We start from the raw sequence: 24,031 nt of genomic DNA, 5'->3' as shown, positions 1-24,031 counted from the left end.
CGTCTGTCATTTTCCATGCCCTGCTACAAAATCCAGTTTGGTCTGATTTGTAACTGACAAAGCTGACAAAAGTATTTGAATATGGATTTTGTATATTTCAATTAGATACACATTACATACATTTTTTTTCTGTGGTGTATTAAAATAAATGTACTTGTTTTAAACTAGGCACAAGATTTGATTTTAAAAACATTTTTTTGTTTAAAAACAACAACAACAACAACAACAACAACAACAACAACAGAACTCTAAATACAAATCTCAAAAATTCAAACCACAACAGTACAGATTTTATGTCATTTTCAGCCAAATGTGAAGCCTCCAAGATTCCCAGGAAAAACTAGACACTTTCAGAGTGGTCAAACAAATAAAAATATTTTTATGTTCTACTCGAACAGCTAGTTTTCTACAGTCATGGAAAACACTCAATGCTTAATATATGCTCAGCGTACTATTCTAGCTAGTTAAGCTATGCTAACATTAGCTTGCTGGCAATGAACAGCAGCTAACAAAAAAAGTTAGCTGAATAAGAATTTAGCTAGTTCAGTAGCATATAAAAACCTGACTTGATGGCACTTGCATCATTACATTCATATCTTATGTTTTGATTTCTTTTACATCTAGTCCAAACCTCTTCACTTCAAATCACATGTATCCAAGTGTGAGATTTGGCTGTGATTTGCCATTTGCACAATTTGGCCACTCTGAAAGAATCTATTTTTCCACGGGAATCCCAGCTGCTTCACCTGTGCTCTCATTTACATCAAATCTGTATTTTCAAGATTAAAATGTTCTGAGATAGGGATTTGTTTATGTCTTTCAAGGCAAATCTTACCTACCAAGTCAAAAAATGTAAACGTATTAAATACACCACAGAAAAACACACCAAAGAGTAATTTCAAGAGTATTTAAAGAGTATATAACTGAAATATACAAAAAAAGAGATAAAATTAATAAAAATTTACAAATTCATATTTAGATACTTTTTGTCAGTTTTCTAGCTCTATAGTAGGCCATCTTGGCCAGCTAGTAAGATATTTTTATTACTACTTAAGTAAATTTATTAAAATATATGAATTTCTAATTGCCTTAATATTTCCTTAAAACAGCATGAGTATGATGTTGCACTAGTACCCGTAATTTAGCCAGTAGCTGATCAGACCAAGCTGGATTTTTCAGCAGGGCTGCCAAATTTGGTTGAATTCCGACTCTGAGACTTTAGTCTAGCACAGGATCTAGGAGGTAACCGACCCTAGTCCTGGTCCTACCTTTCCATCGCTGATGATGTTGAGGTGATGCCAGCGACGGTCAGACAAAGAGGCATGTGCAGGAAGCTGCAGAGTGACAGTGCCTGAGCCGTGATTAACACTCAACACTGGGATGCCTTTCTTCAGCTCTAGAAAGAGACAGAGATGACATCATGTCGGAGAAAAGGACAGAGACTGATAAGATATTGTGTTGGCTTCTCAGATTCCTGAGTTCTCAAACTTTCAGTAAGTGAGTCAATCTATCGCTTTTAAGTATGTTAACGTCCTGACCATGCCTCTCTTCTGTCAGCTCTTAATGCATTCTTTTATATGCTTCAACGGTGATGCTATTTCTCATTTTCTCCAGACTAATTCATCACACACTGACAGTGCATCGAGTCCTGTAGTGCATCGAGTTTAGGTTTGAGCCAGACCCCTGGTGGAAAAAAAATGCTTCAGTGCAATCAATTTGTGGTCAAGTTCGATTTTTCCCCCTCCAATCAGAACAGCACAAGGCCAGCTCGATAATTAAGTGCCTACAGGAGGCACAGAGCATACTGACGATCTAAGCTTTTTAAAGGCCTGTTAAGGTTTTCCTCTGGAGTCATATGAGGTCAGGACAGAACAGATAGGACAGCATGTCTGCAAAGTTTGACCTTTATTAGAGGGCCTTGCCTCTGATCCCATTTGCCCTTACAGTGCTGACCACAGACATTTCCATTCAGATCAATTCATCACTAAGTGTACATCCTTCATCATCATCATCATCATCATTATCTATTGACTCTATTTCCCACAGCTAATTGTTAAGGAAAATTAATTTCTTGCACGGCCAATGTAGAAACCCTCAATCATGATGGTATCGATTGCTTTGTCATGTTTTTCATTAATAAGATTCCAACTTGCTGGGTGTTCTTTATGACTAGAAATAAAAACAGCGCAGGGCACAAGCTAAATACAAGATGTTTTGGCATTTGGGTAAATTTACCAAGTGCAATGAAGTCCCCCTTGTCTCCAGGCTGGAGGACACCTAGAGGGCCGTTATACAGCAGCAGGCCGTCGGCTGACTCTGTGATAAACTCCAGAGAGATGTGGCTCTTGAAGCAAGGCTTTATGGGAGGGAACCAGGCATAGCCATCTCCCAGAAACGTGTGCTTAGTCTGCTGGCACTCTGGGCCGTCAAACAAGGGTGGACACTGACACCTAGAACAGGCATAGGTTGCCAAAATGGCAAAAAATATGTAACATTTGCACATAATGTGAGACATTTTCACAATATATGTACATTATAAATCATGATATTGAGTGTGGCTTTTTTTTGGATTTGCTTATAATGTCAGAAAAAAAACCCCCCAGTGCCATAGAAGAGCCTTATTAAAAGTTTAATCATGATGATTAGATGATTAATAATTAGTTAAATAACAATCAGCTTTTATAAAACTATCACTACATCAATACATCCTATTGCCCACCCCATTTTGATGAGATATTACCTGTAGCCCATGTCTGTATCCACGCAGGTGCCTCCATTAAGGCAGGGGCAGTGGGGGTAAGAGGAGCAGGACATGTGCTTGCTCTCTCTGGCCAAGCAGCCACACAGTGCTGTAGCAGTGGCTGAGACAGAAACCAGGGAAGCGTTCCCGCCATTCAGAACTGAAGGAGTGTCACTAAACGTCACCCTGCTGGAACAGCCACCTGCAGGACTACAGTCTGCATAGGCACACTCATCCACCCCCACCTGCAGAATGGCCACACCCAGGGCTGATTCCAACTGAAAAGATGGAAAGACACAGATTGCAGATTCCAATATTGGTGGAGTATACAAAAACCATGCAGAAAATGAAACATAGATGACATTACAGTACTGAACGTTTGGATGGTTGATCCTGTGTACTGGTTGTTATTCTTCTTAATGGACAGATTTTGTCTGTAACATTACATCAGGGGTCATAAACAGTGGAAGCAGCCTGGAGATGGACCCAGCAAAGTATTTCAACAGGTCAAACTTGAAAAAAAAAAAAAATTAATAAATGAAAATTCAGCGACTCCAAACATGCAGTACTCCAGCTTCCTATAGCAGATCCTTTACTGCAGCTTGTTGCTATCAGTCACATGCATTTATGTAAACTATTTAAGGAACCATATAGAGAAAGAAAAGAGTTTTCACACACTTTCAAAAATATTTTTTTCACTTTCCATCTCTAGTCTGATTAGTGAAGTAATGACAGGGCTTGTTAAAGAAAAAAAAATGATGAAAACAGAATGTTGTATATATTTATTCTCCATGTCATGAGTAATGTGAAGTACTAATAAACAAATCACTAATGGTTACAGTAAAAGGTTAAAAGGTCACCATTCAGTCATGCTAGTTGCTCATCCTGATGTTTTGTTAGCAAGGAATTGTCTGAAGCTGGACCTTCATAAATTTTAGTTGCGTTACCAATATGGAACACATTTACATGAGAAAACAAGATAATCCATAATGTGTCAGAAGATTGAACATGAAAGACAGAACTTAATTGTCAATTGTGGTATCCACACTATTGTGTGTATGACTATGAACAAAAGCATAACCTCACAGTCTAATGATATACTGTTTAGAGAAATAGACATTTTCTAATTACAGCGCAGTCTATACTCTGTGGCAAACATATATGAAGGCACCTTATGAGATCTCATAGCTGTGTGTGTGTGTGTGTGTGTGTGTGTGTGTGTGTGTGTGTGTGTGTGTGTGTGTGTGTGTGTGTGTTAGAGAGAGCGATTGGCTGAAATCCATGTCCAAGGGCAATATGTCACATTCATTACAAGCCTTTGTAAAACTTTCAGAGCAGCCTCTAACACTGGGCATAAACAAAAGTCGGAGGCTTCACACAGCTCCCACTCACACCTGATTTACAGATCCATTTATTCCCTCCCTCTATCCCTCCTTCATTCCCTCCCTTCTCAGCTCACTGGCCATGGTTGCACTACGCTGTGTCATACCTTACAAGGCCATGAAATATTCACAGTGCTTCATGCAGATTGTCACTTCATGTAAAAGTGTAATGTGTTAGTAGCTGTCTGCGCTTATGTGTCTGAGTGATGTAAATACAAACTCTGCATGTGGGTGTGTTTGTGAGTGTGTGTGATTGTTGTTACCTTGGCCTTGTGCATAGCCACACTGCCATGCAGTTTCTCTGGCTTGTAGTATGGGGAGCCATGGGCAGCAAACCACAAGCTGAGGTGCTGCTGTGTAGAATGACTGCTGTTGGCCAGGCTGAAGACATGCACTTTCTCCAGATCTGTCTGTAAGACCTCAGATAGCAGACGCTGCAGACGCTCATACAAACTCTCCTCACCATTTGATGCCCTAAACAACTCTTCTGCTGTTACATCTGCACACAATAAACACCAAAACTCAGGTTTATATACACCCATGCTAACTTATCAAAAACACATATTGAAGAAGTGTGTGGAGGTTTGTAGTTATCAGAGTCTGGTAATAGTAAATAAAAACAATCAAAACAACTAGACTAGTGGTATAATATTAAAACCATGAATGAACAATAATAATGCTTATAACACAAGTGTAGTTGTTCTAACTTGGTCTGTGATTTCTTTCTTTCTTTCTTTCATTCATTTTAATATTGCAGTGGTGGGACTCAAAATGACAATTATCAAAGTTATTGTACCTATAAACAGTGTTCGACATAATCTAATTAAAATTTTAATTAGAAAAAAGGGTTCTATGGCTCCAGTAAATATCCAAAATATTACTGTACACATTTAAACAATGGGGCTAATTCTTTTAATAGTTTTTGAATATAAAAATCTATGCTTTTGGGGGGGGTCGTCTGGATTTTCTTTTGCAGTTAAAAACTCTGAGAACCACTGCTCTACAGCATCTTTATCATACGGGTGACTACCACTGACAAGACTCATTTCCTTGCATTTAGAAAAGTTTTTGCTTAATATGGAAGTCTAAAGGCAGTTATTGGGACTGACAAACACTTGTGTGAAATACATTCAGTATTTATGCAGAATATGCTTATGAATTCTTCAGTCAAAGGCATAAGCACTAAATCTTTATAATATGTCCTTTCAGAGATGGAACATTTTTAGAGGAAAGAATTAATGGTTGTATGCTGACAATGTAAATTCAAACCCCCTGCCCTTAGGCCACCAATGCGATTTCAGTTTTTTTCTCAGCACAGGGAATTACATCAAATTTCTTGTACCTACACTAGGGGTGCAGTGAATAAAGATCAGTTTGAATGCACAGGAGTATTCCTAATAATAATAATAATAATAATAATAATAATAATAATATAACAACAATAATATTGATCATAATAATAATGAATTATAGGGAACAGAGATGTTTTATAGTCCTGTTCAGCAGACCACATTGGAGGTGAATGTTGCAGTGAATAAACAGGAGTTAAATCACGCACTGCAGAATCGGAGCGAGCCAGCGTTGAGCAGCGCCTCCTCCTCCAGCTCCTTGACTGTAATCTGCACCGTTGAGGTGACATCAGGCCAACTCTTATCGGCCACTCGCACCTGCAGTCTGTATGTACCAGCCGGGGTGCCGCTTTTTATGCTTAACTGACCAGAGTTCTGGTTCAGGATAAACTGCCTGTGAGATACAGAGAGAGAAAGAGTGAGTGAGAGAGAGAGAGAGAGAGAGACAGAGAGAGAGAGAGAGAGAGAGAGAGAGAGAGAGAGAGAGAGAGAGAGAGAGAGAGAGAGACGGAGTTAGGATATGTATATATTGGGGGTTTAGTAGTGATTACTGAAACAACAGCTAATTAAACAAAGTAGACATTTTGAATTCCCTTTCATCATCTTTGACCAGACATAATAATAACTAAGCAGTCCAATAAGAGGCTTTATGTTTCCGTCTTTGCATCACACCCTCTGATTCTGCAGCCCTCACACAGGGCCACCATCCAAACTGTTGGCATTAAACTGTAAAATGGCAGCTCATAGCCTGTTAGTCCCTGCCCCATTTTTACTTTCATAAAGTTACAGAGGGTCTTGCCCACTGGCTCATGGTGATGTCCTTTAGTACAGCCCAGCACCTCAGCTAAACACAGGCACTGTCAGCCTGGACAGGCTAAGCATAGTTCAGACTCACTGTGGTAATATGAGAAATATGTGGCATACAATCTTTTCAATCCAGCCAGCAGGATCACCCGATACCAGAGGTACCAAATGAAGTCCTAATAACAGCCTTCATAATGAGCATATCATATCCCAAGTATAAAAATTATACCACTAGAGGCGTACCTTACTACTCAAAGCAAATGTGTTTCTCCTTCCAGTGCTACTCAGTACGATTTCCCTGATAGTGCTTGACTAACGTCCATCCCTTATGTAGCCACTGCATAGATGAAGATTATTATTATATTTTTAGTGAGAAGACATGTAAAATCACCCATCTGACCAAAAAAACAGATGTCTTCCCACTAAAAGTAAACTGTCTTGCCCCTTTTGACCAAAAATGAAACATGAAATGACCATGTATTACTGTTTAGTGTCAAAATGAGCCTAGAAACATGTTTGCTCTTCACAAATGCTGCCGACTAAGTGCAGCAAAAAACACTGACATCATTCCCTTTGAGTAATCAACACTTCAAAACTCTAGCAGCACTGTGAGTACTGGCGCAGGAGCTGTGATAAGGGGGAAAAAATCTGTTAAAAAACAAATAATAAAAAAAAACCCCGACAGATACATTTTTCGGTCACTTTGCCTTCTGTCTCTGGCTGCCTGCCAAAGTGCACACCAGTGCAATAAACTGCATAGCAAAACTATAAAGTGGTGTAGGTTACCTGTTACCATAGAGGGCATACTATTTAGTATGCGAGTATGCAATTTGGAAGACTTTAAATCACCCTTTATCCTTGAAAATGAATGCCGTCGTGCTGTTTTTTCAAGCCACTGCACAGAATCTGTATCTAAAATAGACACTAAGATGATACCACTGGGATTATACTCCAGACCTTAGCACAGTACAGCATTTAGTGTATGTGTATTATCTGAAATATTATCTAAAGCTGGTGCCAACACTTGACACACATAATCAGTGAAGAGAGAGAATAAACTATTAAACAACTGTAAACAGATGCACTCAAATACATAAAATGAGTAGGCACTGTACACAACATTAAGGCAGAATATCTGTATGGATATCAGTGACACATACAAAAGCACCTAATATTGATTAATATGCAGTAGAAATGTACCTTTAATATTACCCTACTGATGCTGATAATATGATGCATGTACTACAGAAGTGTTTAACTGTGTTTATCACCAGGGACAAACACACCAAGGTCGCAAAACTCACACTGGCTGGCGTTCAAATTAGAATTTAAAAGCTGCAATCATGTTCACATAACGGCAATTGAGTTCCACGTGGCTAGTGACCTCCAGCTCGTGTGCCAAATGAGGTAATTACCCATCAAGTAAGCAAATGAAACACTGCCAAGGTTGAAGTGATGCTATGTGTGCCAAACATCATGCCACACTGGCCTCTGATAAACTGCTAATGTATTCATGTGTTACTTATTCTAATTAACAGGAGCAAACACTTTCCAAAACACCTCGAGGAGGCTAATTTCGGAGAAAACTATTCGAAGAGACAGGCCTCATCTCAGCAGACTGCACGTGAAATTTGTTACTTCTATGAATATTGATGCATATTTTTGAGAAGTGCCATGTCTGTCACAGCTTGTGCAGCAGGCTCAGTATGAAGCTCGTCACTATTTCATGTGCTGCTCATTAGAGTTAAGTCTGTCACACATCAATTTTCTAATCAAGTGCAACACAAGAATCTGTGTCTCCGGAAGAAATTCGGAATCTCATTTTGATTAACTATTAAAAGCATCCAATATAATATCAAGTGACAGTGTCCGCACTGTCTCGCTCGGCTTTGTTCTCATCACTTTGAGTGTCAGCTGCCAGTACCAAATTTCAATAAAAGATCAAAGTACCTAGGGGATCTGTCTTCAAATTTGTAAACCTTTTCACTCCAGTCATCAACATCAGGGGATTGAACTTGACCAAGTACAGTGGTAGGAAGAGTACCTACAGAAAAAGCAGAAAGTCACCTTACACAGATTGCAATACCTGAAGCTGTGTGCGTTTGTGCTTGTGTGTGTGAGGAGAGTAAAAAACCTCACTCCCCTTCTTTTTTTGGGAGAAAGCCCCCCCACCCCCACCACCCACCCACATGGACTTACTTATGCTGCACGGTAGGGGGCAAATGCTATTAGTTACCAAAAGGCAAAACAGAGAACTGCAATCCTGTTAGGCATGAAATCACCAGCTTTTAAAATGGCTCCTGTTTATGTGCCCATTAGACCTGGGACTTAAGTAAATTATTTGCTTCATGCCATGTTTTGAGCTACACGATGAGTTCTTGTTAGAAGGAAACACTCTAAATTTACATAAAATCCAAACCATATTTCCCACTAAAGTTTGCGACGAGCTAACAGATGGTGTTAAATGCTAAATGAATGTTGTAGAATTTGACTTTAAGCACTCAAGAAAGATAATGGATGAACATTTCACAAAACATACCTTCATAATTGTAGACTATAAACACTGAGTGTCCAGGTGCATGTGGGTGGTCATTCTTATCCCCAATTACAACAGTCAGTGTACTGGTGGAGCTCATTGGAGGAGAGCCACTGTCAGTCATCAAAATGGGAAGAAGGTACTCTTTTTGCTGTTCCCGATCAAAGGTGCGAAGGGCTGTTATCATGGCACTGCCATTCCGCAGATCGGTCAGGTTAAAGTTTGTGGCGTCTGAGGTGATCATCAGCAAGCGAATGGAAAAAGGCCCTGCGTTAGGTGAGCTATCCCTGTCTATGGCATGGAGCAGAACAGAAGTGTCATTCATATGGACAAGCTGTGGCGCAATGCCATTCTCCCATACAATGGGGCGGTATGGCACCTCAAACTCAGGCCCGTTATCGTTAACATCCTGTACAGCCACCAGAACAATAGCAGAGCCGGTAAGAGAAGGGTTGCCCATGTCTGTAGCCAAGATTATCAGCCTATGTTGTGATACCTTTTCTCGGTCCAAAGAGTCTGCTACCACCACCCACCCACTCTTATCCACCAGGAACTGCTGAAAAGGGTCAGACTCTGGGGCAATGCTATATGAGAACTTTCCATTCTGCCCTGAATCCAGGTCCATGGCAGTCACTTGGGCCACAATGGTGCCCAAAGGGACATCCTCAAACATGGACCCTGCATCATAGAACTGGGGGAAGAACACAGGTGCATGGTCGTTTGAGTCCTCCACTTGTATGACACAATATGCCAAGCTATAGAAGTCTGCGTCCTCCACTTTGACTGTGAGATTGAAGGTGCGCTCATGGGGCTTTTCAAAATCAATCTTCTTCTTCAGTCGCACCACGCCCTGTCGATTCCCCTTGTCTGTCTCAATAAAGAACTTGCGGTCGTCATCTCCACCTATTATGCTGAAAGTCATCACAGAATTCTCTCCCTCATCCACATCTGTTGCAGCCACTGCCAGAACCTCACTGTTAACATCCAGGTCCTCTGCCATGGTGGCCATGTAGACTCTCTGTGTGAACACAGGAGGGTGATCGTTGACATCTGAAACTACAATCGTGGCTGTTCCAGTCCCAGAGAGGCCTCCTCCATCCCTTGCCTCCACAACTACCAAGTAATGGTCCTCCACCTCCCTGTCCAAAGATCTCAGAACTGTATAGATGGTGCCTGTAGCTGGATTGATGGAGAACAGGTTGAGATTGATCTCATTTCGGACATTCTGTACAATCCTGTAGGTGAGAACAGCGTTCTTGCCAGTTTTAGGGTCATCCAGGTCAGTGGCCTGCATCTCCATGATGGAGGTGTCAGCCGGGGAGTTCTCAGGCACATGGCCCACAAAGCATCCTTCTGAGGCACACAGGAATTGGGGAGCATTGTCATTTATGTCACGCACTTCCACCAACACATCAGCAAAGCCAGTTAGGCCATCGCCGTTTTCATCAGTGGCCAACACTAGAAATCGCCAGGCTGAACGGTCCTCTCGGTCAAGGCGCTTTTGGGCATAAATCCTTCCAGTGAGTTCCTCTATAGTGAATTCGCTCCCAGCACCCTGTCCATGTAATGAGTATCGGACTGCACTCTGGTCTGCCTCCTGGTCTGGATCTGTAGCTGAAACCTGGAAAATAACCAACAATGAGTAGCTGTAAATATATCCCAGCAACCCCTTTTAATATCAAGGACAAAGATTAATACACACTGTAAACAATAATCGAAATCGTTCATCATCTCACTCCAAGTTGGTTTACATAAAGCTACAGACAAGGTATGTCAAATATATTCATTTCAAATGATTTTCCTCTGTTTAAATTCAGAAAGGTCATTATTAAAAACAACAAAACTGCTAAGGAACTTAAACAAGCAGTTTACTAGGCTATATTAAATGGGAAGTCCACATCAAGTCAGTTTCCCCTCATAGGAAACCAGAAGGTTGAAAATAGCCTACTCAAAACTATTTTTAGCAGTTTGTATATTTGAAAGTTCAGCCCTCACTCACCTCCAGCACGGGAACGGGCAGCTCAATCAGCTCCTCTGTTACACTGGTATGATACTCGGTCTGGCTAAAGATAGGTGCTTCATCGTTTTGGTTGATGATGTTGATGACCACCACTGTTTGGTTCTCCCATTTTCCATCTGATGCCACCAACCGTAGATGGTAGCGCTGCACTCGCTCATAGTCCAGCCTCTGGGCGATGAAGATGGTGCCTATCTCTGGCTCAACGTCAAAGGTGCCCATAGTGTTTCCTGAGGTTATCTGGTAGCGCAGCTTTGCGTTGGCACCTGTTAGGGATGTGGATTGTGTCAGAAATTTGAGGTGGTAGCTATGTAACCAAGTCAACTCAATCATAGATCAATCTATGCTTTTTGCATTGGAAAGTGAGACACAAAGGACTTTAATGGTGCAAGGCAAGGTTCTAGGTGGGATCATGAGTTTTAAGTGGTATTATTTAAATGCACAAATGATTGCATTCATTGACTTTTTGCTCTCCAGACAGGGTAAATGTTTCTTTGGTACTGTGAATAAGCTGCTTCAGTGCCCCTACTAATTAACATTACTAAGTAACATTAGTAAATAGAAAAGCTAAAGTTTTTAAGGCCACCAAAGCATACCCCAAAGGAAAAAAAGATTAGACGAGTTACTCTACTATACTTCTACCACACTTGTCATAGCTTTGATTAAGACTAGCTCCTATGTGATGAAAAGGTGATGTGATGTAAGTATCCACATTTAGCAGTAAGGTTTCGAGAAATTCTTTAGATCTCAAAAAAAAGGGATTTTCTTTTAAGTAAATATTAAAAAGCCAGTGCACACCCTATCCCTCCAATTAAATCTAAAATTTCCTGTGACCTTTTTGCATAAATCATAGCTGTGCATGCAAACAGGCTTAGTTCTGCTAATAATTTCTTTGGCTGTTGCCCAGCATCAGCGGTACATCAGAAGTCCATAAGCCTTTCATCCCTTTTCCTTTTCTTCTCCATCTCATCATTAAAACCCACACAGTTGGTGTCACATAATCACAGGTTATGCTATCCATTTGTCTTACAGCAAACTACAGCAAATCAACTACGTGTCTATACTGATCTGGCCATGCTGTGTGACCCTCAAAATGGTAATGCAATTTAGTAGAGAAAACAGGCCGCAGGAATGGCTTTCATTAGACTTGCATTAGAAGATGTATACAAGAAGAATCTGTCGATGCAGAACCTGAAACAGATAAGGAATAAAAAAAATGTGTCATGTCTTAGGCCAGCCACTGTCCCTGCCTTGCCTACCCGAATTACAGAAAAAGGAAAACAACTTTTACTCTGGCTCTGTTTACCAGCGTGGATCAGATTTTATGAGACAAACACCATCTGTGTGTGATGTGAGAGAATGTGTGAGAATTTCATTAAGACGTGTCATACTCATCCTAGCCCCAGACATCAGGATTGTGGAACATAATGTATCCTGGCACTTGCTGAAGGCATCTCGGGTGCTTTGGCCTAAAGCCGTTTCTTTAATGACTGGCTGCCTAATACAGTGTATCTCCCTGAAGCACTATGGATTGCAAGACCTACAAACTGTGACCCTGCACTACATGCTGTCTAAGAATGCAAAGCTGGGATAACATACAATTTACCTAGTGCATTCACTGTGCTTTACTGTCCTCCGCAATTCTCACCTCAGCAAAATAACACTGTTTATGAACTTTAAGAATGATTCTTAAAAACAAGGATAAATCTCCTAGGGTTTACAAAACATGTAACAAATAATGTCCGTACAACAGGCATTAACTGTTCTAATATCCACCTTTTTATCCTAGTCAGTGTAAAATGAATTGGGTGCCTTCTAAAGAGTGGCATTGGGCTCTGATTTGCATTCCTGCACATGACAAGCCTGAGATATTAGCTGTCTGGAGGAACTGCGGTGCCTATCCAGGCATGGCAAGCTATCGTGACACCTTCACCTCTACGCAGTGGCTACTGTCTCATCCATAATGAGCTTTTAGCCACATTCACTGATTGCTAGAACTCTCCCCCAGGCTCTCCCCCTCCTCTTTTCTTGCTGATGGTTGCTACATGCCGCACCATATTTGTCAAACTTGTGTAGCATATTTAACAGGTGAAGCACTGTCAGGATGGCGAGAGCACTCACAGCCCTGCATGTTTGTTTATGATGACAGACGAGCATGGGTCACGTTCCGTGCAAATGAGGATAGGAAACATCATGCACATTAATCTGTTAGTGAACCAGCAAGGACTGATGGGACCGAAGTGAAAAGACATAGGGGCTCAAAAGCAGGCAGATTGGCAGGCTATGTTGGACAGAACAATGACCTGCCTAAACCTGTCTCAGTCAGATGGACAGGGGCAACGCTGTGTGTGTCAATGCTATATCTCAGAGGATTTCTGGTTATTCAGTGTAAACTGTTGAACCTAGACTAATTATGGATTAAATGAATGTCTGCTAAGCAAAAAAATTGGCATTGCCACTGATTAAACTTTACATTGTATTGCTCGGAGATGTTTCAGCATATTGTGCCAGTTCATCTATAAGAATACATAAATAAAACACTATAAACAACCAAGAGTCATTTCAAGTTTTGCTTCTCAGGAAGGCATCTTGCTCTAGCAAACAATGGTTAAGCGATTCAGTCTTTATCAACTTTATGTTTTCATAACATTTCCCTCTAAGAGCTTGTAGGGGACATACATGATATTCCCTCTAGAAATAAAAGTATACACAACACCATATCAAGCAGGAGGAACTCTCAGAGAGATGTGATCAGAGGAAAGGCAAGCTCCACACTGAGGCCAAGTGTGACTGATAAGAAATCTTCCAGAAGACATGCCTGATCAGCAAGCCAACAGCTTAATAGGATTGTCTTATGTTTTATGGATTATCTTTGGTTAATACAGATAATCTGCCTTCCTGGAAACCTGTGCCAAGAGCGTAGGAACATGACTGAATTGATTATTATCATAGTCCTTTCTAGTTAAATCCACATGTTCTTGTCAGCAACAGATTAACTCTTTTTAAGACTTAAGTGGAGTTAGTTTGCTTAATACATGCCTCTAAGTTATTCAGTGATGGAGCATTTCATTAAAATGAAGTTCAAATAGATATAGATATTGTCACAAAACAACTTTACACAAATCTGGATGGAGATTAAGATCTGTACTGAGCAAACCAGAGGTAACAGTGACAAGGAAAAATCTCCCTGAGATGAAGTGAGAGGAACCTATTCTCTTCTGGGTGTTCTTCTTCATTACCCTTTTACAGCTCTATATTATATTGAAAGGATGTTGAAAGGATGATCAGAATGAATTTATTGTGAATAAGAGTCCTGGAAATAACACAGGATATTCTTTATGTTTACAACGGCGGGTACAAATCTACAGTATCCAGGTGAGATTATCCACTGAAGTTATGGTTGGCCATAAACTGTTTTTGGGAAGTGGAAATCTTTAGAGGATCCATATGGAACCATCTACAGCAGCAGAAGATGAATCACAAACACAGGAAGCTCCAAGAAGAAGTAGAGTTCGACGCAGCTACAAACTTACCAAAGCACTATTCTGTGTCAGGGCAAATGTGGAACCTGTCTACTTTATACAGGATATTATGTTTTGAAAATTTGCCTGAGTGCTCTGTAAAGGTGAATTTTGGCAAAGAATCATGAAATGTGCTTCCTCTGGTTCTCAGCATCCTTCCCACAAAAGGTTTACCTGTCATTACAGCAGCCTATTTTATTTATTTATTTCTTTTGCAAAACAGCTTGAGACAAACAAAAGAAAGGCGCCAACATCAAATAGTTACCTCAGGGGCCTGAATGTGTCACTCCCACAATCACCATAGAGACTTGCTAACAAGCTCAGTGGGGAAAAAATGCATTTTCCACCTAGGTTTACCTCACACTATGATTATTTTTCCAGCCTCCAGCTGTCAAAAATAACATTACAGATTCATGCAGTATGAGAAATTCACATTAAAAATCAGACAGGTGACACTATCCGTAAATAAGCTGTGTTCTGTAGGGAGGGCCTGGAGCTATCTCACCTCTACACTAGCATATATTGCAGGTGTAAATTGTTCTACCAAGTAAAGTTATAGAACAGGGATGGGCTTTTCTGTTGTTGCCATCGTGACAGCAATCAAAGGTCTTACCCTCATCTTCATCATTAGCAGTGACGGTAATGACTACGTAGCCCACTTCCTTGTCCTCCTCCACACTGATCTCATATACAGACTGGGAGAAGGCTGGGGCATTGTCATTTACATCCGTGACAAAAATCCTGACATAGGCTGTGTCTGTGGAGAAGGAGAATGTACCACAGTCATTAATGTCAGTGAGTATTAATAAAGATTATGGAATAGTGTGTATATATCGTGGCCTTTTATGTTACATAACCTTATTAGGATCACTATTATACACAAGACACAAGTCTTTATAGTGACATCACTTCTGCCTTAGTAATGAGAGAGCTGGTTACTCAGGTCTGCTCGGTTGTTATCGCTGTATACATGGATGTGGATGAATAACGGATAATGACTGAAAGCACACCTGAGTTTGGCTGACCCTGCTGTCCGGGTCGGGCCGACTCCGAGCTGTCCTGGGACTGAACTTCAATCAGGTAAGAACTCTTCTGTTCGCGGTCAAAGGTGGCACGTGTGTGGATGATGCCTGTGTATGGGTTAATGCTGAAGAACTGAGAATCTCCACTCTGGTCCTTTAGAATGATGTAATTGACCTTGATGGAAAAATTTTTAATTTTGTCATGTCATGTAAATAAGTATAACTAGAGATAGGAGTGCCATTTGGAGTACGGATGCGCAATATGACAATATGATATCAACATCATGATATAACATCATCATCATACAATTTTCGGACTATCACAATTGTTGTAAGGTGTCATGATATTTAGAACCCCTTCGCTACTGACAGACATAAAAAAACAAAAAACATTTGTACCACTCTTGTACCAGTCACATGAGTAACAGTGTATGTTGTCAGTGTTATTTTTTCCCCCCTAATCATTTATTTATTTATTTGTCCCTACTACAGAAGTGGCCCGTGACCAAGTAAATTCGGTGGGGCAGGACATTAATCATGTTTGACATAGCCTCAAACATAATTAAGTTGAGAGGCTATCACATCTGACTTACAGTACAATCTAGTGAATGGTTTAGCGTAACAGGCCCCCATAATAGGTATTTGAGCATTGATGAGATTTGAACTTGAACAAATTAATTACGTGCACCAATTTGTTTAAAATGACAAATGTAGTCTGGTCTAAAAAGCCGGTGCGTGTCCATTTTTCTCCCAGTCTGATGTTTGATGTGAACATTACCTGAAGCTCTTGACTTGTATCTGTATGATTTTATGCACTGTGCTGCTGTCACATGGCTGATTGGATAATTGAATGAGCAAGTGTACAGCTGTTCCTAAGTGTAAATGGTTGGACTCTGCCCCACCTGCCCTGCTAATCAAGTTTGAAATCCACACAGGATGCCAGTGTGGCAGTCATCACTGTGGTGGCTAGTCAAACTCTGTTTCAGTGGACTCCTACATTGCAGATATGAAGACATTTCTTCCTAGCAGTACCTATTAGTATCAAAACCACTGAATGAAAGGTGTAGAAAAATAGAAGTACATATCATGATATCAATTACCTATCATTAGATTCAAGTTTCAAGATCTAAAATGAGATCTAATTAATTCATTACTCAATATTAACTCAATAGCATTAAAGAGTTCTCTCTTGGCATCAAACCTATAGAGTTATAGCCTATGGACAGAAAAGTGGAGAGAATGTTGTGTTGATTTTAAGAATTTTGAAAGCATAATACATGTTTTAAGTACCGAACTTTAGGCATTGAATTTTAAGAAGTAAATAAAATGAGTTATAAACATAATATAAAACAAGTATAATTAGTTCTGAACATAAGATGCATGCATATTCTAAATACGTAGCTATCTTGAGTGTGTTCTATTCAGTCCTTGCCCAAAAAGCCTTGGCAGGATGTTAAAGCATAAACTCTTGGTGGGATGAGGTCATTGTGTCTACAGCATGCAGGAAAGAGACGCTGTTCTTTTTCAAAACTGTTAGCCAAGACTGAAACCATGAGACTGAGACCTCTGCTCTGAATTAAGCTACAAATTCATCTGTCATAATTTAACAAATGAAAATAATGCCCTCATAGGTGTCTCAGCAGCAGTGATGCATGCAGAGCTGCAGAATTTGCTCAGTGTCCGCTTACCATGCCGTGTAGACCAGAGTCCAGGTCAGAGGCTGAAACCTGGGCCACTGAAGTGCCAATTTCAGCCCCTTCAGGTACTGTGGCTTCATACGTGCTCGACATGAAAAACGGAACATTGTCATTCACATCTGAGTGATAGACAGGACAGTGTGAGAGAGAGAGAGAAACAGAAAAAGAACACATCTATTATGGTTGTAGAGAGCACACACACACAAATAATATACTGGACACTACAGATGTCATAATGATGTGCGACATGAATAAAATCCCCTATTTCTACTGAGTGGTGTAGCGCATGCTTTCCCCATGAGAGTGGCAGCTGAGAAGAAGGCTGTTAAGTTCACAGCAGGCAGGGGTGGTATGTGTGGGTGAGTGGCTGTAAGAGGAGCTTGGCTCTTCCCTGCAGAGCGCTGATTACAACGTCTCTCAAATGAGCTTTCTGAGGACTTTTGTCTTCCTTTCATTCCATTTCAATCTCCATTTTCCCCCTAATTAATGTTGATGTGGTCTCAAGTGTTGCTCTTCCCTGCTGTAGATGCTGACTGCTTCTTTGCTGCCCCATCCTCAAACGTACACATGCACTATCCTACTGTTGTCATAATTAATAATACAGCAAATTATTGCTATGCATACACCTAAATCTAATCCTAGCCTTAATCTCAGTAACCGAAAAGTAACCTTGTTCATTTCGTTTTTTAAAATAAAATCTACAAAATCCAAAATTTCCTCATGTGGACCAGCCAAATCCCCACAAGATCAAAACTAGCAGATATTCCAAGCTTACTGGGCCCCCACCAAGATATAGAAACATTTTCCATGGCATTAAAATGTGTCTCTAAGTCTATATTACAGTAAGAGTCTGTTGTAACTGACAGTACCGCTCAAAAGTGTGTTAATTCAGTTCTTACCTGTGATGTTGACATAGACAGTGGTGAAAGAGGCGAGTGGTACTGCTGCAACATTCTGCACACGGACACGCAGGGTGAAGAAGCGAGTGGTCTCGTAGTCCAGTGGCTCAGCTACTAGAATCGAGGCTGAACTGTCCCTTCGGTTGGGTTTGATGTAGAACCGCACAGGCATGTTAGTCTCGGGAACCTGACCCTCCTCCAGGTTATAGGTCACACGTGGGTCACCAAGAGGAGAGGTTGCTTTTATGGTCTGTGAGTAGGAAAGAAATCAGTGGTTTACTGTTTTTTTTACTCCATCCACAAGTGCCCGTAGGAAGCACTTAATTACCTGGCATTCCAGCGTATCTATGTACTGGTCTGTGTATGTGGCTGGAATTAAATCTTTGTGTGTGGTTTCTGTGGAACAGAATGAGTGACAGTATGAGCTAATTGAGTGAAATCTGCTTGGACATGCTATAATTGCTCAGGGTGAGGTGGTTTTTTAAATTTTTTTATTTTAAAAGATGTATTAATGACAAAGCATAGGTGCTGACTAAAAGTGCCTCTTTTGCTTAAATTCATGGAGGATAATTAGCATTATATGTCAAAGGGCTTTATAGATCAGCAGAAATGTCATTTATACGGTAGCACTGCTGACTCCAGAACTTGAATTCATTAGGCACAGTTCACCTGTAATCCATCTCATTTCCTACTGAATTCATATTGACATTTATAGAGTAACTTTCTGCTGAAAAAGACTCTGGACTCCCCCATGATTGAGCTTCATCTCCATTTCTCCATGTTACGTCACTCTAAGCTAAGGCACAGCGAAACAAGCGTATCTACAAGCATAAGAATGGGACAGACACCAGTGTAACACACGGCTAGGTTCACAGATTGGTAAAAACGACATTTCAGAGACAAGACGTTAGGATTTCAATGTCTTTAAAAGGCTTAGGTGAAAGTAAACAATGCAGGTATTAAAAGATTATTAAGTAGAAACATCCTCAGAGTGATTTGGGAGAATTCTGACCAATATCCTAAGGTATAGATACGTTTTTGTGAGTGTCATCATCATGACCCATGAAAATACCACATTTTTTGCAAACTAATAATCATGATATATGACATATCATGACACAGTTCACATTCATGGCTTTAAGTAACAGGAGAAAAATTGGCAGAACAGAGAAATGGATCACTTCAGGCATTTTATAAGCATGAAAAGTGGTGAAGAAAAACAGTTAAAGTGTTGAAAGCATCATACCAAGTTTGGTTTGGGAAAATGCGATCAAAAGCTACAGCTGCAATCTGTCTGTATATGAACTGTGAATTGTCAAGCGTAAGGGGGAAAAAAACATTTAGCCCCAAACTACTATCAAACAACTGACACTGTAAAGTAAACACATTCCAGTACAATGTAGACGATGGTCCAGGCAAAGCCGACACAGGCCCAAATAAATGGAAATCCAACTTCCAAACCATCTATGGAAGTCCAGTAACATGATGAATGTGTAATGTGGAAAAGACTGTTTGTCGGAATAGAGACAGAGGGAAATATGAAGGAGCAAAGTGTTCAGAGTAGTCAGAGCTCAAGAGTTTAGGCAGGCATGACATCCTCCATGGCCGAGGTTCTGACTGACTCTGGAAAGGACATGTTCTCAGCTGAGACACACAGAACATGAACCTTAAAAGCTCTGTGGCTTGTGCTTTCTGCTTTCATGGCTCTGACATCCAGGATGTTCCCACTCCAGGCTGACCTACTCTCTCACCTTTCCTGTCGTAGTCAGTCTGACAACAGCCTGCTCCCTCGAGACACATCACCTACTCCTGAACTGACTACCAACTCGAAATGTTAAGCATGGGGAACAGTGAACCCAAACACCACCGCTATATTTCTACCCCAACGGTATGTGCCACTACTGTAGGGATGCAACAGAATATGAATACATTATCCGGACTGAACAGATAATATGTTCTAAATTGATACAAATATACACTCACCGTCCACTTTATTAGGAACACCTGTACACCTGCACATTCATGCATCTAATCAGCCAATCATGTGGCAGCACCGCAATGCATAAAACCTAGGGCTGTCAACCGAGTAAAATTTTTAATCAAATTAATTACATGATGTGCCGATGAATTAATCAAATTAATCGCAATCAATCACACCTCAATTTTGATCATTTAAAGTCATTGTTGTGTTAGATGAGAAAAGCATTGAACAGACATTACAAAAAGTAGCTTTAGAAAGAAATATAGTACTGTATTTGATTTTATTATTAGATATTATTAGAATTTATTACACATAAATGTTTAGGTTGTATCGGAGGACCTAATTCGAAATGCTTTCATCAACCCCTTGTCTTCCACCGTATTAACAGGCCTACAGTCCACAGCAATCTACAGAAGCCCTAAATGGCCATGCATTCTTTATTTGTTTTTCTTTCTTGCTCTCTTGTGATCTCGACATAAAAGTTCTTTTCTCACGATGTCATTTTATCATGAGAAAATCTCGTACCTTGTCAATGGGACTGGTGTTGCATGAACGTTGACGTCTTTGTCATCGCCATCAAAAATGGAATAATTGCAAGCTGTAGAGATGGTCTTTATCTCCACATTATGAGAGAGGCGTGTCTCCTTCTCAAGTGTTAGTCACGAATATGGAAGTTGTCAGTCACTGATGAACATAGAGCTATTTCACCTTGAGTGAGTAAACATTAATCTGTTCATCCATGATGTTGCGGGTTTGCACTAAGCTTTTGTTGCCTCCAGAACAATAAATGTCGAGCTCACAGAAGAAAACAAGAAAGAAAGGAATTAATAATGCATGGCCACTTAGGGCTTCAGTAGCAATCCATTTAGCTATCGGATTTAGTTCGTTTTTGCAGTGTAGACTAACTAATTCTATACTGCCTGCTCTGTGCTTCTGTGCTCTCGGTCACTGTGGTTTGCCGGAGCGTGTTGACCGCAGCTGGGGTTGTGCTAACTGTTGAGCTCACTAAAACAAGCTATGAGTTCAGGCTGTAATTCAGGCTAGAACTGCTTCGATAGTATGCAAATTCCTTATTGCAGATAGTGCAAAAGACTTTGGTCTTATCAGTGCTTCCATCGTTTTGAACTTAAAACGTGAGTGCATTAAATGCTTTGAACGTTTTAACGCATTATTGTTCCAATAATTAATTGCACTAAATTAAAACGTTAAAATTGCAGCTCTAATAAAATCATGCAGATATAGGTCAAGAGCCTCAGTTAATGTTCACATTAAACATCAGAGTCTCTGTGACTTTAACCATGGCATGGTTGTTGGTGCCAGAAACTGCTGATCTCCTGGGATTTTCACACACAACAGTCTCTAGAGTTTACACAGAATGCTGTGAAAAACAAAAAACATCCTGTGAGCAGAGGGTCTGCAGGCTGAAACACCTTGTTGATGAGAGAGATCAGAGGAGAATGACCAGACTGGTCTGAGCTGCCAGGAAGTCTATAATAACTCAAATAAGAGCTCTTTAGTCCATGGTGAGCTGAAAAACATCTCAGAATGCACAACACATCAAACCTTGAGGTGGATGAGGTACAACAGCAGAATACCACATCAGGTTCCAGTCCTATCAGTCAAGATCAAGAACCTGAGGCGATCACGGGAACAGACTCGCCCAAACTGGACACTGGAAAAAGACCAGGTGATTTTTTCCCCCTAATCTTCAACTGTCCAGTTTGGATGAGTCTGTGCCCGTGATAGTCTGGGAGTCCTGTTCTTGGCTGGCATGAGTGGAACCCAATAAGGTATTCTACTGTGGTAGCCCATATGTAATATTTATATTTCCATAGGTTCATATTTCATAAAACAAATCTGGTTTAGTCCATGCTCACTTCATGTTTGTGTCCAAATACAGATACAGAAATGGTTATTTGGAACACTTTACAGACAAAGATAGTCTCTCTTACTTCATATAGTGAAAGTGGATGCTGTATGTCACAGAGATCTTGATAAATTTATCCGTATCAGATGCTGTTACACACAATTGCTTATATGTTAGGAATTTTTCAGTGAACAAGATATACTTAAAGAGCACATCAAGCACACACAGGGATTCACCTTGCCTGCACAGGCACAGAAAATCTGACAGCACTGGAAGACCAAAACGCACTTACACATCACTAGAGTTCTTTTCCTCACCGCTCTTTCCTTTTTGATAATGTTTTGAGAAATACAAACTTGGCTGATCTGTGAATCCATACTTGATTAATCTCCCCCATGAGTTTATTAGTGAGCGGCACTGGGGCTTGATGAGAATGATATCCCCATTATGGTCTCCGTGTACAAGAACAAGGCCGCGTAATTATTTCCTCAAGGTTGCAATTATTGCATTTGAAAATTTGCTAATTGTCATTCCATGAAATGATTCCGCAACGAGCCGACTGATTTTCACATTTTTAATTAAGGAAACAGATATACAGATTGATGGATGGCGGAGGAAGAAAGAAAAAAAAGAGATGAATAAGAGCACTTGGTGCACAACAAGGTAGCTCGGTGTACCTAATGAATGCATTATTCTGTTTAACGAGCCTAATTTGTATTTAGAGTTCTAAGGATAAATTACCATGAAGCCTCCCAATGCACGAAACAGATTTGAACAGTCAGTTGCAGTAGTTTCTCTGCACTAGGGAGTAAACCATGCACTTGGAGAGAGAGAGGGATAAAGTGGAGGGGGGGAGAAAATGTCTGTAATTGCTCTGAAGTGCTTTGTTGTTCAAGTCATATTACCAGGAACATGACTATGTACAGTTGCAATCGAAATTATTCAACCCCCATTGCAAATCAGGTTTATTGTCAAAATGTACAGACTTTCAGCTGTCTGCAATAAACAAATCAAACAAAAGCAATTGAAATAGTTCAACACAACAAATGCTTCAAGTGGGTTCCCCAAATTCAACTCAAAGATGCTTAAAAGACCTCAAAAAGACATCTTTGTTGGTGTTAATGGCACATCATTCTGCTGTACACTTCTTATCAAAGACTCAGAAAACTGTGACAACTGTGGTCATACAAAAGCCATAATCCAAACTTAACAATGCAAACAAACAAACCAACAAGACACAACTTAAATCCAGCCAGAGAGGCTTGATTTAAGAACGGACTCGTGAAGACTGGTGTTGCCAGGATACCTTAGAAAAACAAACTCGGAAGGACAGGAAGACACAGGATGCATCTTTGCAAGAATTGAGATGCTGCGATGTTCTTGTTGTGCTATGGACCGTCTCAGCACATTTCTAGTAGTGGGACAGGGTCCTCATATTTTCAGTGCTCCCCCTAAGTAATGTGTTTCAGCTGGTTAATAGAAATAAAAAAGATGTTAAAATTACAGTTATAGGTTAGGCTTCCATCATATGCCACTGTTTTGCCGCAATGACTTCTGGTACATCAAGTGGGTTCGGTGTGCTCAGGTCTGCATCTGATGCATCAAGAACACATCCGGGTAATTTCATGCGTCCCCGTTACTCGCGTTCTTGAGTATTTGAATTGAACTTCGGCAGTAGATGACGATGTAGAACGAGTACACACATGAGAACACATATTGAGAAACGGCTTATGACTGGTTAAACTGACACTACAAAGACCACAATCTTAAAAACAGATTACAGTTACTGAAAGACCATAATTTACAGCTTATGTGTAAAGTTAAACAAAACCAACCCAACAAAAGAGCACTGTGTAGAAGCATCATGTTGTACTAACAAGTTCATACATGGAATAAGGACTGTAGGTACACAAATACACCAGATAAAGTCAGATAAAATTCATGATGAAAATGGAATAGAGGTTTAAAAGTTCAAAAGTCTGTCAGAGTTTGAAAAACAAATGCGTTTCATCGACTCATTTCTTTGTGTTGGTTGGTGTGTAGGATACTGTAATGACCCTTCAATCACAAGTCAGAGGTTTGGCATTAACAGTAATTAGTAATTACACAGTAGTTCAGGGACGAATAAGCCGATCAGAGACGCAATACTGGAGCTCTAATATGGAATACATTTTAGTCACGAAAAACTAGTTAATGTAGTCTGTGTTTATTTGTGG

At 40.3% G+C, this 24,031-nt stretch overlaps 1 protein-coding gene across 1 annotated transcript in view; it reads right to left on the bottom strand.

Annotated features, from left to right (window-relative positions):
- The window catches only part of si:dkey-22o22.2 (neural-cadherin), a 130,731-nt gene that overhangs the window by 18,665 nt on the left and 88,035 nt on the right, over positions 1-24,031 (bottom strand). Inside the window, exons 13-24 of the mRNA XM_053683264.1 lie at positions 17,968-18,217; positions 17,060-17,187; positions 15,360-15,546; positions 14,963-15,106; positions 10,811-11,094; positions 8,815-10,432; positions 8,226-8,319; positions 5,681-5,865; positions 4,386-4,621; positions 2,741-3,018; positions 2,236-2,450; positions 1,269-1,396 (exon numbers count right to left, since the gene is read on the bottom strand). Of these exons, the coding sequence (XP_053539239.1) occupies positions 1,269-1,396; positions 2,236-2,450; positions 2,741-3,018; positions 4,386-4,621; positions 5,681-5,865; positions 8,226-8,319; positions 8,815-10,432; positions 10,811-11,094; positions 14,963-15,106; positions 15,360-15,546; positions 17,060-17,187; positions 17,968-18,217 (3,747 nt within the window). The remainder of the gene's footprint in view (positions 1-1,268; positions 1,397-2,235; positions 2,451-2,740; positions 3,019-4,385; positions 4,622-5,680; positions 5,866-8,225; positions 8,320-8,814; positions 10,433-10,810; positions 11,095-14,962; positions 15,107-15,359; positions 15,547-17,059; positions 17,188-17,967; positions 18,218-24,031) is intronic.

The sequence above is a fragment of the Ictalurus punctatus genome, chromosome 1 (genome assembly GCF_001660625.3).
Source record: "Ictalurus punctatus breed USDA103 chromosome 1, Coco_2.0, whole genome shotgun sequence".
Classification (NCBI taxonomy): domain Eukaryota; kingdom Metazoa; phylum Chordata; class Actinopteri; order Siluriformes; family Ictaluridae; genus Ictalurus; species Ictalurus punctatus.
Note: the sequence above shows the minus strand (reverse complement) of the source record. Positions and strands in the feature narration are given on the sequence as shown.